At 41.7% G+C, this 13,795-nt stretch overlaps 1 protein-coding gene across 10 annotated transcripts in view; it reads left to right on the top strand.

Annotated features, from left to right (window-relative positions):
- The window catches only part of RASGRP3 (RAS guanyl releasing protein 3), a 115,223-nt gene extending 106,870 nt beyond the window's left edge, over positions 1 to 8,353 (top strand). For all 10 annotated transcript variants that reach the window (XM_069580481.1, XM_069580476.1, XM_069580484.1 and 7 more), the window contains 4 exons: positions 1,986 to 2,022; positions 4,198 to 4,323; positions 4,663 to 5,027; positions 6,568 to 8,353. In XM_069580481.1, the coding sequence (XP_069436582.1) occupies positions 1,986 to 2,022; positions 4,198 to 4,323; positions 4,663 to 5,027; positions 6,568 to 6,576 (537 nt within the window). In that variant the 3' untranslated portion in view covers positions 6,577 to 8,353. The remainder of the gene's footprint in view (positions 1 to 1,985; positions 2,023 to 4,197; positions 4,324 to 4,662; positions 5,028 to 6,567) is intronic.
- Positions 8,354 to 13,795: the final 5,442 nt, after the last annotated feature.

Below are 13,795 nucleotides of genomic sequence, written 5' to 3'. Positions count from 1 at the left end.
TTAAGGCTCAAAGGAATCACTCTCCACTGGTGGGATTTCCTTGTCAGAAAGAGTAAGGAGCAACCTTCCTACCGCCTTGAATCAGCAGCTATGTACTCTTCTCCTAGGGCCATGATGCCCACGCTCAGGGCATTGTTCTATAACAACATTGTGCACGACACCCCCGTCAGTGTCAATAGCCCCTACCAGCCCTGTTTCTATCAAAATGGTTTTATTAGGTAGATATCAGTCACTCAGCCTAACCACGAAGAAGTTAGGAATGGAGCTTCTCCAACTTTAGGGCTAAGCCCATTTAATTCATCCACGTTCCCTGCTCCTGAAGTCCCTGGTTCCTGTATGCAAGTGCTGCAGGAGGCCTGAGAAGGAATGTGGGAAATGCCCTTCACGGAGGTTACAGCGAGGCAGAGGCTTGTGAGAACACTGTCACCACGATGATAATCTTCAACTGCCTGGGCAGACACTCCCTTGTCACTTCCTACATCGTACTTTTACCTGGGTTGGCACAGCCCTGGCACAGACCAAACACTGGGCACATGGAGAGAATAATGACATGAACAGATGCAAGATCTTGTCCTCTTTTGTGTTCCATCAAGGCAGAAATGCTTCCCAGAAAGTAACCAAGCAAAATTCAAATGCTTTAGTAGGATGGTTTGCTTGGGTTGCTTAATTTCCTGTGCTGTGTGCTTTGCTGTGCCTAATAGTTCAGTCGCATCCCACTCTTTGTAACCCTGTGGACTGTAGCCCACCAGGCTCCTCTGTCTATGGGGATTCTCCAGGCAACAATACTAGAGTGGGCTGTCATGCTCTCCCTGCGGGATCTTCCCGTCCCAAGGATTGAACCCAGGCCTCCCCATTGCAGGTGGATTCTTTACCGCCTGAGCCACCAGGGAATCCCAATACTGAAGTGGGTAGCCTATCCCTTTGTCGGGGGAGCTTCCCCACCCAGGAATTGAACTGGGGTCTCCCGAATTGCAGGTGGATTTTTTACCAGCTGAGTTACCCGCTGCTGCTGCTGCTAAGTCGCTTCAGTCGTGTCGGACTCTGCGACCCAATAGACGGCAGCCCACCAGGCTCCCCCGTCCCTGGGATTCTCCAGGCAAGAACACTGGAGTGGGTTGCCATTTCCTTCTCTAGTGCGTGAAAGTGAAAAGTGAAAGTGAAGTCTCTCAGTCGTGTCCGACTCTTTGCGACTTCATGGACTGTAGCCTATCAGGCTCCTCCGTCCATGGGATTTTCCAGGCAAGAGTGCTGGAGTGGATTGCCATTTCCTTCTCCAGGGGATCTTCCCGACCCAGGAATGGAACCGGGGTCTCCCGCATTGCAGGCAGACGCTTTACCGTCTGAGCCACCAGGGAATCCCTAATTTCCTGTAGGGGGCGCCAAAGCAGTGTGAATTGGAAGGGTGGGACTAGATGTGTGTGCACTGCCATGTGTGAGACCTACGGCTGATGGGAACCTACTGTACAGCGCAGGGACCTCAGTTCGGTGCTTTGTGGTGACCTAGTTGGATGGCATGAGGAGTGGGGATAGGAGGAAGGCTCAACAGGGAGGGGATATATGTATAAATATATAGCTGATTCACTTCGCTGTAAAGCAGAAACAAGCATAACTATGGTTGTAAAGTAACTATACCCTAATTTAAAAAAAGAAAAGGAAAGGAAAGCAGAGAGATCTAGGGCTTCCAAAGGCAGAGGGACAAAATCTTTCTGTGAATTTGCTGAGAGCGCATTACAAAAGAGTCCAATACATTCACCAGTGTCAGCTTCCCACCCCAGCTCCCGTTTGGCTCCCAGAAAAAAAACGGAAGCCAAACTCCTGTTATTGCTCCAGCTGCAGTGGGCCGGGAGAGGGTCCTTCTATCTGACAGGAAGGGTGTCAGGAGCAGCTACATCCTGTTTGTGCGCCACCAGTCACCACGCTTCCCAGGACTTCCTTCTCTGCGGCGTTGTCAGGTTCCCTGACATTCCTTTGTCTTTTTGTTACAGCTCTGGGGCATAATCAAGCAAGGATACAAATGCAAAGGTACGTAAACATTATTTTGTTAAAATTTTTAAATGTGACATTTGGGGCAGAAGTCATAATTGTCTGATGGAAACTTTAACGCGTTCGGCATCTTGGAGAACCAGGGGCTTTGGGGCTACTGGCAACTGAAGAGTTAATGTGCCCAGGAAAGGACTCCCTGACATTTCGTTTCCGAGAGCCCAGGCTGGAATTTTATCCCAAGCAAACTACACTCATCATCCCACACACATCTAACCTCTATCTCTAAGATGTCCTGCTCATCATTAGCACACATTCAAGGTGGGAATTCTGAGGAGAGCAAGCCCAGCGGAAATACTGTATATAAGAACTTAGTCCTTCAAGGGAAAAAAAAAGAACCCATGCTCATTTCTGTAATACATATACATCTCTTTCGTCTCTCACATAGCTAGTCTTGTCTCTACTAAATCACAGATGACGATGAGAGAAGAGGAGACACTTTTGCCCTTTTCAATGAATTTGTTCATATACTCCCCCCATTTAATTGAAAGTTATAGCAATTGCATAAATATATATTTAATAAATACAAATTGTAGATACTTTTGTTGCTACTTGTAGATAAAAGATTATTACATAATATTATGTAATATGTATTATGCAGACTGTTCATACTGGTTCTTTTAAGAATCTGATAATGCTCTTGAAAAATATAATAAAACCACAAAAGGAAATATTGTAATCACAAAATGCCTTCAGATTAATAATGTTCCCTGTGATGCCTTTTTTTCTCTAGCTGTCTTTCAGTATTTGGCTCTCATTTTACAAAGAGTAAACCTCTTTGGGCTTCCTTAAACCTCTATGGGAGTCACCCTTTAGTGCTCAGGGAAAAAAAATCCCTTTAGTTTTCTGAATCAGTTGTCTTAGTCTAACTCGAATTGTTCCTTGATTTCAAGCAGCAAAGATACTGGTTTCTCCCCCTTATGCCCTAGACAGACAGACACACACACATACAATTTTATGAAGATGAAAACCAATTAAACCCTAAGATCTCTGTTCATATGGTATTTTCTCTTAAAGATACGTAGAGTGAAAAGTCTAATTAAAACAGACCAAACATCATTACAATTTGATCTTTCCATGATATCATTACAAAACCATTTGAAACTAGACCACTTAGGACTGGAGTCCCCAGTCTCCAGGCTGCAGACCAGTACCTGCTGTCAGATTAGGACAGCATTAGGTTAGAAATAAAATGCACGGTAATGTAATGTGCTTGAATCATCCTCAGACCATCTTTCCTACCCCTGGTCTGTGGAAACATTGTCTTCCATGAAGAAATTGGTCCCTGGTGCCAAAAAGTTTGGGGACCACTGATTTAGAGGGAAACGGTTTTGAAAATAATGAGAAAGCTCCTTTTTGGTGGTAAGAGAGAAATACACCCTTTAAAATGATCGTATCTGTCCAGTGATTCTAAGAGGAATGTAGAACTCTCATCCTAGGAAATAACTGTGCTGTTATCTTCCAAAATGGCCAAAATTTTCTACCCCAAGTAGCAATTAACATCTACTTTCTTAACTAAAGCATCTCATGGGACAATCACAGGGTCTGCTGCATGCCATTTCCAAGCCGCAGCCAATGAAACATGTTTATTGAGCATAAGCTCACCTTGTCTTCTGTTTCTGTGCCAAGCAAGGAAGTGAAAGATGAAATCACCTGCTCTGAAAAAGGTTTGGGGACATGAAGAAGAATAGAAAATGCAGACAAATCCTGAATGGAGGGAGGCCTTGCTATTAATAATGAGAGGCAGCAGTAGGTCCTGGGAGAGAGTAGACGCTAAGGCTTCTCACCCTCGTTCTGGCTCAGGGAGTGCATTTATGGAGATGGGTCTTGGTCTGGAGAAGAACCCCAGTCCCATGTAATTTACAACTAGTTTGAGGACAAAGGCAACTCCTCCCCTCAGACTGCCCCTGCTTGTTGCTCCCTAGCACTTCAATGAACTGTGTAGAAGAAACAACAGAACAAATAAAAGAGAACTTTAGGAACCCCAGGAAGGGCCCTGTTACTGCCCCTAGACACACCCTGCGGATGTGAGATTAAACACAGAAACAAGGGTGGGGGAGGGGAGTCCCGACAGCCCAAAGACCACCCTGGAAACCTGGTCAGCACCCAACACACGAGGTTCACACTAATCACCTGTGATGCTTTGGGTTGTTTCAGATTGTGGAGCCAACTGTCATAAACAGTGCAAAGATCTCCTGGTTCTGGCCTGCAGGAGGTTTGCCCGGGCACCCTCCTTGGGCAGCAGTCACGGGTCACTGCCTGGAAGTCCCTCGTTGCCCCCAGGTAATGTCCTCTACTTTCTTTCCTACTGTGCTTTCTCTCTGCTCACCTTCCAATCCTGCACCTTGGTTGGGTTTTAGATCTAAAACTGGTCAGAGCCATTATTATAAACACAAAGGTCTTCTTCAGGATGAGCAGCAGTGGCTAAAAACCCTTGAACCCTGCACGCTCTCTCTGCTTTCAGGTCTCAATAACCTGAGGCCAGTTTCACTCCGCCTCTGATCTGTTCCTCTAGGACCTTGCCCTTCGGACTCCTGTTGTCTGCAACCACTTTGACCGTTTGCTATGAAGCAGTTGGATGTCAAATAATCACAATAATCACAGTAAGCTTTCCCCTTCCAGTGCAGGATGAGGTGTTTGAGTTCCCTGGTGTCACTGCTGGACACCGAGACCTGGACAGCAGAGCCATCACACTGGTCACAGGCTCCTCCGGCAAGATCTCTGTGCGGCTGCAGCGGGCCACCACCAGCCAGGCCACCCAGACCGAGCCTGTGTGGTCAGAGGCTGGCTGGGGGGACTCAGGGTCCCACACCTTCCCGAAAATGAAGTCCAAGTTCCATGACAAAGCTGCAAAGGACAAAGGCTTTGCCAAGTGGGAAAATGAGAAGCCCAGGGTGCAGGCTGGTGTGGATGTTGTTGACCGAGGCACCACGTTCGAACCTGACCAGGATGAAGCAGACATGGATGAGACCAAACAGGATGGTGAGGTCAGTGCTGGTCAAACCACAAAGAAAATCAGAAGAGGGAAGCAGAAAGGGACTGAGATGAGCGTTATAGCGAATCCACAAGGCACCCTGGTAGTTTTGAAAGCAGAGTGGTTGGGAATGAAGATATATCACTTTTGTTTTTTTAAAGACATATCACTTTTAGTCTTGCTGTTGGTTAATTTTGTGACTCTGGACAAATGGTCTCTTCTCCTTGGACCTCAGTTTCATCATGTATAAAACTGAACCAAGGGACTTCCTGATGGTCCAGTGGTTAGAATTTCACCTTCCAATGCAGGGAATGTGGGTTTGATCCCTGGTCGGGGAGGTAAGATTCCACATGCCTCTTGGCCAAAAAAACAAACATAAAATGGAAACAATATTGTAACAAATTCAACATAGGCTTTGAAAATGGTCTGCATCAAAACAAACAAACAAAAACAAAAAAATACACCTGAACTGAATGGGTTCTAAAACTCAGTGAAGACTTTCTTGTCTGTGTACTGATTTGATGTCCAGGGACCCTTGTGTGTCTCCAATGTATCAGTACACTATACCCACCAGCTTAGTTTTCCAACTAGAATCAGGGCACAAACTCAGAGAAGGCAGTGGAAGCAAAAAATTTGTAGACAGAGGAGAATTGGAAACTCTTGCTCCTACTTAAAAAAAAAAAAAAGCCTTTTGACAGCATCATGGGGGAGAGGGTGGTGAATATCAGAGGTGTGAGGGCTTCAGGATTCTATAAGAGTCTTTGCCTCCACACAAAAATGATGTTCAAATCATCCAAAGCAAATTGGGAAGCATAGGGAATGTGTTACAACAAGCTGAAAATATAATTTGATTCAAGATGGACTTAAATAAATTTATTAGTCAACAGTCTTTAGTATATTAAGAAAAGGATTTGAGGAAATTGGTGCCATATTCCTAACCTTTAAAGCAATGTCATGGAAGGCAGCCATTGCCTCCCTACTGATTCATAAACAGAATATTAGGTTAGGCAGAGATCCTACTGGATCAAGCCGATGCTCTTTATTCTTATGACTGGACCTCCACATTCCATTTGTCATCAGATCTCAGCACAGTCTCCATAGTTATCTATGATGAGAAAAATGTCAATGACCTTTATCCAAAATTCCTTCCTCATTGAAGACAGTAAGGTTGCTACACATGATCGTCAGTCATATGAAGTTTATTGTAAGTTCCTGCTGAGCCATTGTTTCCCTCTTATAACAATAACTTTTAAAACGGCTTTATTGAGATATAATTTATATACTATAACATTTCCCCATCTAAAGTATACAATTCAGTGGGTTTTCGTATATTCACAGAGTGGCACAACCACCACTACAATCTAATTTAAGAACATTTACACCATGTGCTGGGTGGACTACATGATCTTTTAATTCTCTCTAAATCTTGAGAGCACAAAATACTGGTCACTTGCGATGTTCCCTCAAAATTATCTGATAAATTGCTTTCTGGGGATAGTTTTATTTTACCAAGAGAGATCCCGTGGTACAACAGGTTCTGATTCATATTGCAGGATGGCTGACTTCAGCTGAGGACACTGAAGGCAATTGTGTTGGCATTTGGAAGGAGCAAGATAAGAAACTCTGAAGAACACTCCAACGCTCAGGAAGTTATCTGAAAAGATACCTGGACATTCATTGGCTTGTGACACTGTGGGATCTATGGCTGAACTATGGGCCAGAGGATTTACCCTATGAACTATTTATTTCCTCCTCCCCTGCTCACAGACAGATGTGTTATATCGTTGGTGATTTCCTCTCCTTTCTCTGGAGCCATTTGTATACGGGTGAAATGGAAGCTTTTGGGCATGTACTTGATATTCATTTTCTAAACTCAGACTACATTTCTGTGAGAATGTTACTTCAGTGTTTTTATAAACTTCTGAGGTGGGTGTTTAATGAGGAGTTGATTTAATGGTCTTTTTGGGTGCTTTTCGGACAGGACCAGGACTTAACATTTTCTTGAGAGACAAGGAAGCTCTTCCAGGCTTGGAATGCAGTGGTTCTTCTCATAATGATCTGTTGCAAGGAGAAGCTGTTTACATTGTTCTTACCATACAATGTGCAACAAACCACATTTTTATAATCATTTGTCTTACCAATTCTGTATCACTAGGTAGCCATGATACATCCATGAAAACTCTCCTAATATTTATAATGGCCATGGGGAAAAATTCACTAAATACTTGTCCCATCTGACTAGGTGTAGTCATCTTTCCTAAGACTGCTATTAATAAGTGTCAATAGCAATTTAAAAAATCAATTCAAGTTTTCAGCAATAAAATTAAGGAGAAAAACAAACCATCCCTCCAACCACATACTGAAATATTTTTAAAACTCAACCAGCAATTTTTAAAACCTCAAAATAGTTTTAAGAATTTTGTTTGTTGAAAAAGAAAAAAAATTTGGTTGTGAAAGAGAGCTGGCATGTTCTTCCTAAGAAATTGCCATCCATGGTTAAAAAAAAAAGAGAGAGAGATAGAAAGCAAATCACCACAAACTGGTTCTGATTAACATTTCATTTAAACTTTTAAAGTATCAGTATTTTGAATATCTTCCTTTGACTCAGCATTACTAGACACAGGTCTATTTCTTACATGATGAATTAGGAGAAAGCACTTGGTTCAAGATATTGAAAAATAGAGATGGGTTTGAGCCTAGGGGTGAGGGGAATGACCTGCTACAAAGTGACCAGTCAGAAACTGGATCCACAGAGGCACACTGGTCTGCATCTGGGAGCAATCCATGTAAGACTGAGTTTCTTTGGGGGCAGTCGCTTCAATAAAGAAATGCCTTTCTTCTCACTTTCCATTAGGTAAATGAGGACAGTCCTGTTCAGCAAACATTTGTTGAGTACCTGCTCTGGGCAGGTCCTGTGTTAGATGCACAAAGAGGAGCACCCCTTCATCTCTCCCCTTGGAGATGAGAGTCTGTGCGTGTTAAAGCAAGTTGATGCTCTAAAATATGTTTCAAATTCGCTAGAACTGACTTAATTAGGCCAAACAGATCCAGAGATCAATTTGCAAAAATAATGCAAGTTAAATAAAGTTATTAGGTGAGGGCTTGTGATTAAGCTAGAAAATAGAAGAACTCACCATTTGCAAGCACCTCAGAAAGCAAACAGCCATTCTCAGCATTGGTTCTATGTATATGCACTCTCTATTCCTATTCATAAATGCAATGAAATACATGTTATCAAAATTAATAACAGAAAATGGCAATTTAAGTACAAGAAAACTTTCTTGTGTGTATATCTTGTGTTCTTGTTAAGGAATATTAAAATTTATTTTTCATCTCAAAGCAGTTATTTCACTTGCCATTTAGTTTGGGTTATTTTTGAGATTTCAAATATACAGAAAGTTTTACATGATCAGCCTTCCTATGACAAAAACACTAAATGAAACTGGAGTGAAAACAAACCAAAAAAAAAATAAATAAATAAATAAACAAGCATATTTGTGTGTATGCTGCTGCTGCTAAGTCACTTCAGTCGTGTCCAACTCTGTGCGACCCCATAGACTGCAGCCCACCAGGCTCTTCTGTCCCTGGGATTCTCCAGGCAAGAATACTGGAGTGGGTTGCCATTTCCTTCTCCAATGCATGAAAGTGAAAAGTGAAAGTGAAGTCGCTCAGTCGTGTCCGACTCTTAGCGACCCCATGGACTGTAGCCTACCAGGCTCCTCCATCCATGAGACTTTCCAGGCAAGAGTACTGGAGTGAGGTGCCATTGCCTTCTCCGATTTGCATGTATATATGTATATAAATTGTTTTGTATATGTGTGTTTATATATATACATGGCTAGTGGGTTAGGATTCAGCACTTTCACTGCTTCCATGGCCCAGGTTCAGTCCCTGGTTGGGAACTGAGACCACTCAAGCCGTGTGGCAAAAACAAAAACAAAACCAGTGAGTATTATTAGATACCAGTGAGCTTCCCTGATAGCTTAGCAGGTAAAGAATCTACCTGCCATGCAGGAGACATAGGAGACACAGGTTTGATCCCTGGATCAGGAAGATTCCCTGAAGGAGGAAATGGCAACTCACCCCTGGAGGGCTACCATCCAAAGGGTCACAAAGAGTGGGACATACTTGAGCAAACACACACAAAGGAAATATTAAATATAGCAACTGATTCTTCATTGAAAGATGTGCAAACTGGATTGATGCTTTTCCAGATCTGTCTAAACAAGAGTGATCCTAATTGATATTTTGAACACTTTATGTGGAGTGACTATTTCCTGAAGTAATAATGTCCCCAGATTTCCATGGTAACAGAGTCTCCAAAAATCAAAGAAGTTTGTTATTTGACAATGAAGGGAGGACACCTACAGAAGGAAGTGCCAAACTGTTACTGATGGCAGGAAGCTTAAGCATCCTGAAGATAAATATTTGGATTTTTGACTGAGGAGGTAAATTCAATCAAATGAGATTCCACAGCACACTTTTGGCATGCAATCCACAGCCAGATTTAAATCCCATCTCTGCCAATTGTAGTCGTGAGATCCTGGGCAAGTTATGTACATATCTTTGAGCCTCAGTTTTCACATTTGAAAAGGAGAGATTTCACTACCTTCTTCAACTATCTGTGTATGTTCAGTTGCTCAGTCATGTCCAATTCTGTGACCCCATGGACTGTAGCTCTCTAGGCTCCTCTGTCCATGGGATTTTCCAGGCAAGAATACTGGAGTGGGTTGCCATTTCCTCCTCCAGGGGATCTTCCTGACCCAGGGATCAAACCCTTGTTTCTTGCATCGCAGGTGGATTCTTTACCCCTAAACCACAGGGAAAGCCTTCTACCTTACAGAGTTTTAAAGCTCAAGTCTAATAATACATGTAAAAGTACTTTGTAAAGACCTTATAAGAATATTATTTTATAGTCAAATAGGGTTCTTTTCTAAACTTGTCTTCAGACTACATACTTACATGACTCTGTTCTTTGGAGGCTCTAAATTCAACTTTTAACTAAATTTTGTGTCAAAGAATTAAACAAATATTCAGTGTTTTATTTTTATTCCTGGCACTGTGTGTGTATAGAGTTAGCTCTGTTCTGTTTTCTAACATTGGTTATTCTCACTCTGTTTGAAAATAGATAGATGAGATTATGAAACCAAATGGGTAAAATGTAAATAAGCTTAGAGAAAAAGATTAAAGTATAAAGGTGCTTAAGAGGTTGACCTTTTGAAAGAATTTATTTTACTACAGGGATACAAAAGAAACATAAAACAACTTTTTAAATAAAAAGTATTCCGTTTATTTGACATCTGCAATGTATTCCATAACTACTGCAGGTGGTAATGATAGGAAACTACTTGAATTTAAGGTTCATCAGAAAACTGCTTCCTCCATGCTTCATCCAAAGCTTGCTTGCTGAAGTTTAGAGAGTACTCAGACCTCGAACAAAAATATTTATTCTCTTCTTAAGAGGTTAATGGCAACCATGTTGGAATTCACATCTATTCAGAATCTAAGTGACTTGCAGTTTACACAAAATAGCATAAGGAAAGCATCACATGGGGCATTCTGCAACGCAGTGGACCCTAATGCTTCAAAAATAAAATAGCTTAAAAAAAAAAAGTAAAAGGAAGGATGGAGCAGTTATGGCTCAACCAAAACCCAACAACAAATTGAGGTGTTGTAAACCTTGATTGGATTCTGGACCAAAAAATAAATAAAGCAGACATTTTGGGGAAGGCAATATATTTAAATATTTAAATTTGGGGAATTAAATGACATATGGAAAGAATGTTATTAATTCACTCCAGTCTGAGATTTTATGGTTATGTAGGAGAATGTCTCAGAGAAGGCAATGGCACCCCACTCCAGTACTCTTGCCTGGAAAATCCCATGGGTGGAGGAGCCTGGTAGGCTGCAGTCCACCGGGTCGGGAAGAGTTGGACACGACTAAGCGACTTCACTTTCACTTTTCACTTTCATGCATTGGAGAAGGAAATGGCAACCCACTCCAGTGTTCTTGCCTGGAGAATCCCAGGGGTGGGGGAGCCTGGTGGGCTGCCATCTATGGGGTCGCACAGAGTCAGACACAACTGAAGCGACTTAGCAGCAGTAGCAGCAGGAGAATGCCTATTTTTAGGAGATACCTACTGAAGTAGTTAGGGATGAAGTATCAATATCTGCAATCTACTTTGAAATGGTTCAGTGAAAAAAAGGAAAGCTTTTTCTGTAGAGTGATAAAGCAAATGTGGCAGGATGTTAACAATTGTTATATTAGGTAGAGCGGTGAGTAATAGGGAAGAACCTTTGTATTCTATTAGAAGCTAATCACTAACGGGATGTTGCCTATAAGCTTAAATTATATATAATGGTGCATCTCTGGGGAACTTGCCTCCCAGGTAATGAGCATTAAGTTAAAATACCTTTGTTTAGCTCACAGGAAACAACCTGACCAGGCCCACCTGTGAAAGACTACAGGCAGGAAGAAATTAACATCCCTTTAGGAGGCTGACAGGAACCAGGACATGTTTGACTTTACTTTTCCTCCTTTTAGTAGAAAAGAAGCGTGAATTCTAACTCAGGCAAGATGGTTCTTTGGGACATGAGTCCACCATTTTCTCAGACTGCTGGCCTTCTGAATAAAGCCGCCACTCCTTGCTCCAAAAACTTATCTTTTGATTTATTGGCCTGTCATGCAGCAAGCAGTACAAACTTGAACTTGGTAACAAATTTTGTTGTAGTCAGTCAAAAGCCTTGTTGCTCATGGCTAGCCAGCCCTGGTTGGGGGATTTTCAGGTAAGGCCTTAGCAGATGCTGGCGTTCCTCGTCCTGAGGATCTTCCCTTTGAATTTCCCTGAGGCAGCACCGGCTGCCCCAGTGCTTGGCAGTCAGAGCAAAGAATCAACATTTGGGAGCCAATGGAATGCATACAGTATGGTAAGTCAATCTGGTGTGAACAGTCAGGCCTTTATTTCCTCTCTAGGGCTTTTTCTCTGGAAGAGTAAATTTATTTTGAATTTGAGTAGGGTACCCTTTTGGAGAGAGGCAAGAGGGGTTGGACTTTTACCTGATTTATGAACTGGTTCATTTGTTTCTTTGGAGGCATTTGTGTGTATATTATGTATTTTGCTTGTCTTGAATTTCCTGTCTTTAAAAATGGAGAATTTTAAATGATCAACAAGTTTCAACTATCCCTAAAGCAAGTCTTCTGAGGCTTATTTTGAAGGAGACAAATGCATGAGTGGGAGGAGGATGATATTTTATTGTAACAATATGTGGCCATAGTACCTGTTGGGATCTCCACAAGGGGTTTAGGCAGGGTTATCTTGGGGCCCTGTGCCCCAAGTACTGTGACCTTTCTTGTATTAATTATGTCATTTATGGTCTACTGTGTTGTTGGTATTTGTAAAACCCCAATACCAAACTTGAGGATTTATTTAGGATTTTGTGTTTGTTCTTTGGGTTGTTCATTTTGTTTGGTATTGTTTCTCCATTTACAGACAAAGAAATTTTGTGATATTTAAGACTTATACTGATGTCAAATGGAGGAAAGGATCAAGAAAAAAAAAAAAGGAAAAAAAACCTGTCTGTTCTTGTCCAAGAGTGGGAGATCCCCAAGAAGAAGAGAAAGGTTCCACTTGGCTCCTAAAATCACAAAAATGTATGAGTAGAAGTGTCTTTTCCATAAATATTATTATAAAAGGGTATTGCCATCTAGACAAGTTAGCTTGATTTCTCACATCTGCCAGAAACCCAATTTGAATCTCTTTTGTAACTGATGGGCTTTACATTGCTGTACCTGATTCATGACTGAATATTTGGAATGGGAGCTTTGAGGTCCCTGTGTTTGTGTGTTTGTATGTGTATAATAGATGTGTGGTACTGCCAAAATTAATTTGTAAAAGAGCTCTATTTAATTAGTTTAAAGGAAATTAAGCACTTACATAAATAATCAAACATATAAGACATTGGCCAGAATACATTTTAGGTTCATAAATACTCAATATTGAATTAATATCTGGTATATCTGAGGTTCGTGACATTGTAGAGGAGACAGGAATCAAGACCATTCCCATGGAAAAGAAATGCAAAAAAGCAAAATGGCAGTCTGGGGAGGCCTTACAAATAGCTGTGAAAAGAAGAGTAAGCGAAAAGCAAAGGAGAAAAGGAAAGATGTAAGCATCTGAATGCAGAGTTCCAAAGAATAGCAAGGAGAGTTAAGAAAGCCTTCCTCAGTGATCAATGCAAAGAAATAGAGGAAAACAACAGAATGGGAAAGACTAGAGATCTCCTCAAGAAAATTAGAGATACCAAGGGAACATTTCATGTAAAGATGGGCTTGATAAAGGACAGAAATGGTATGGACCTAACAGAAGCAGAAGATATTAAGAAGAGGTGGCAAGAATACACAGAAGAACTGTATGACTCAGATAATCACGATGATGTGTTCACTTACCTAGAGCCAGACATCCTGGAATGTGAAGTCAAGTGGGCTTTAGAAAGCATCACTAGGAACAAAGCTAGTGGAGGTGATGGAATCCAGTTGAGCTATTTCAAATCCTGAAAGATGATGCTGTGAAAGTGCTACACTCAATATGCCAGCACATTTGGAAAACTCAGCAGTGGCCACAGGACTGGAAAAGGTCAGTTTTCATTCCAACCCCAAAGAAGGGCAATGCAAAAGAATGCTCAAACTACCGCACAATTGCTCTCATCTCACATGCTAATAAAGTAATGCTCAAAATTGTCCAAGCCAGGCTTCAGCAATACGTGAACCGTGAACTTCCAGAT

Source organism: Ovis canadensis, chromosome 3 (assembly GCF_042477335.2).
Source record: "Ovis canadensis isolate MfBH-ARS-UI-01 breed Bighorn chromosome 3, ARS-UI_OviCan_v2, whole genome shotgun sequence".
NCBI classification, from domain to species: domain Eukaryota; kingdom Metazoa; phylum Chordata; class Mammalia; order Artiodactyla; family Bovidae; genus Ovis; species Ovis canadensis.
This window is presented reverse-complemented; position numbering and strand designations above follow the sequence as displayed.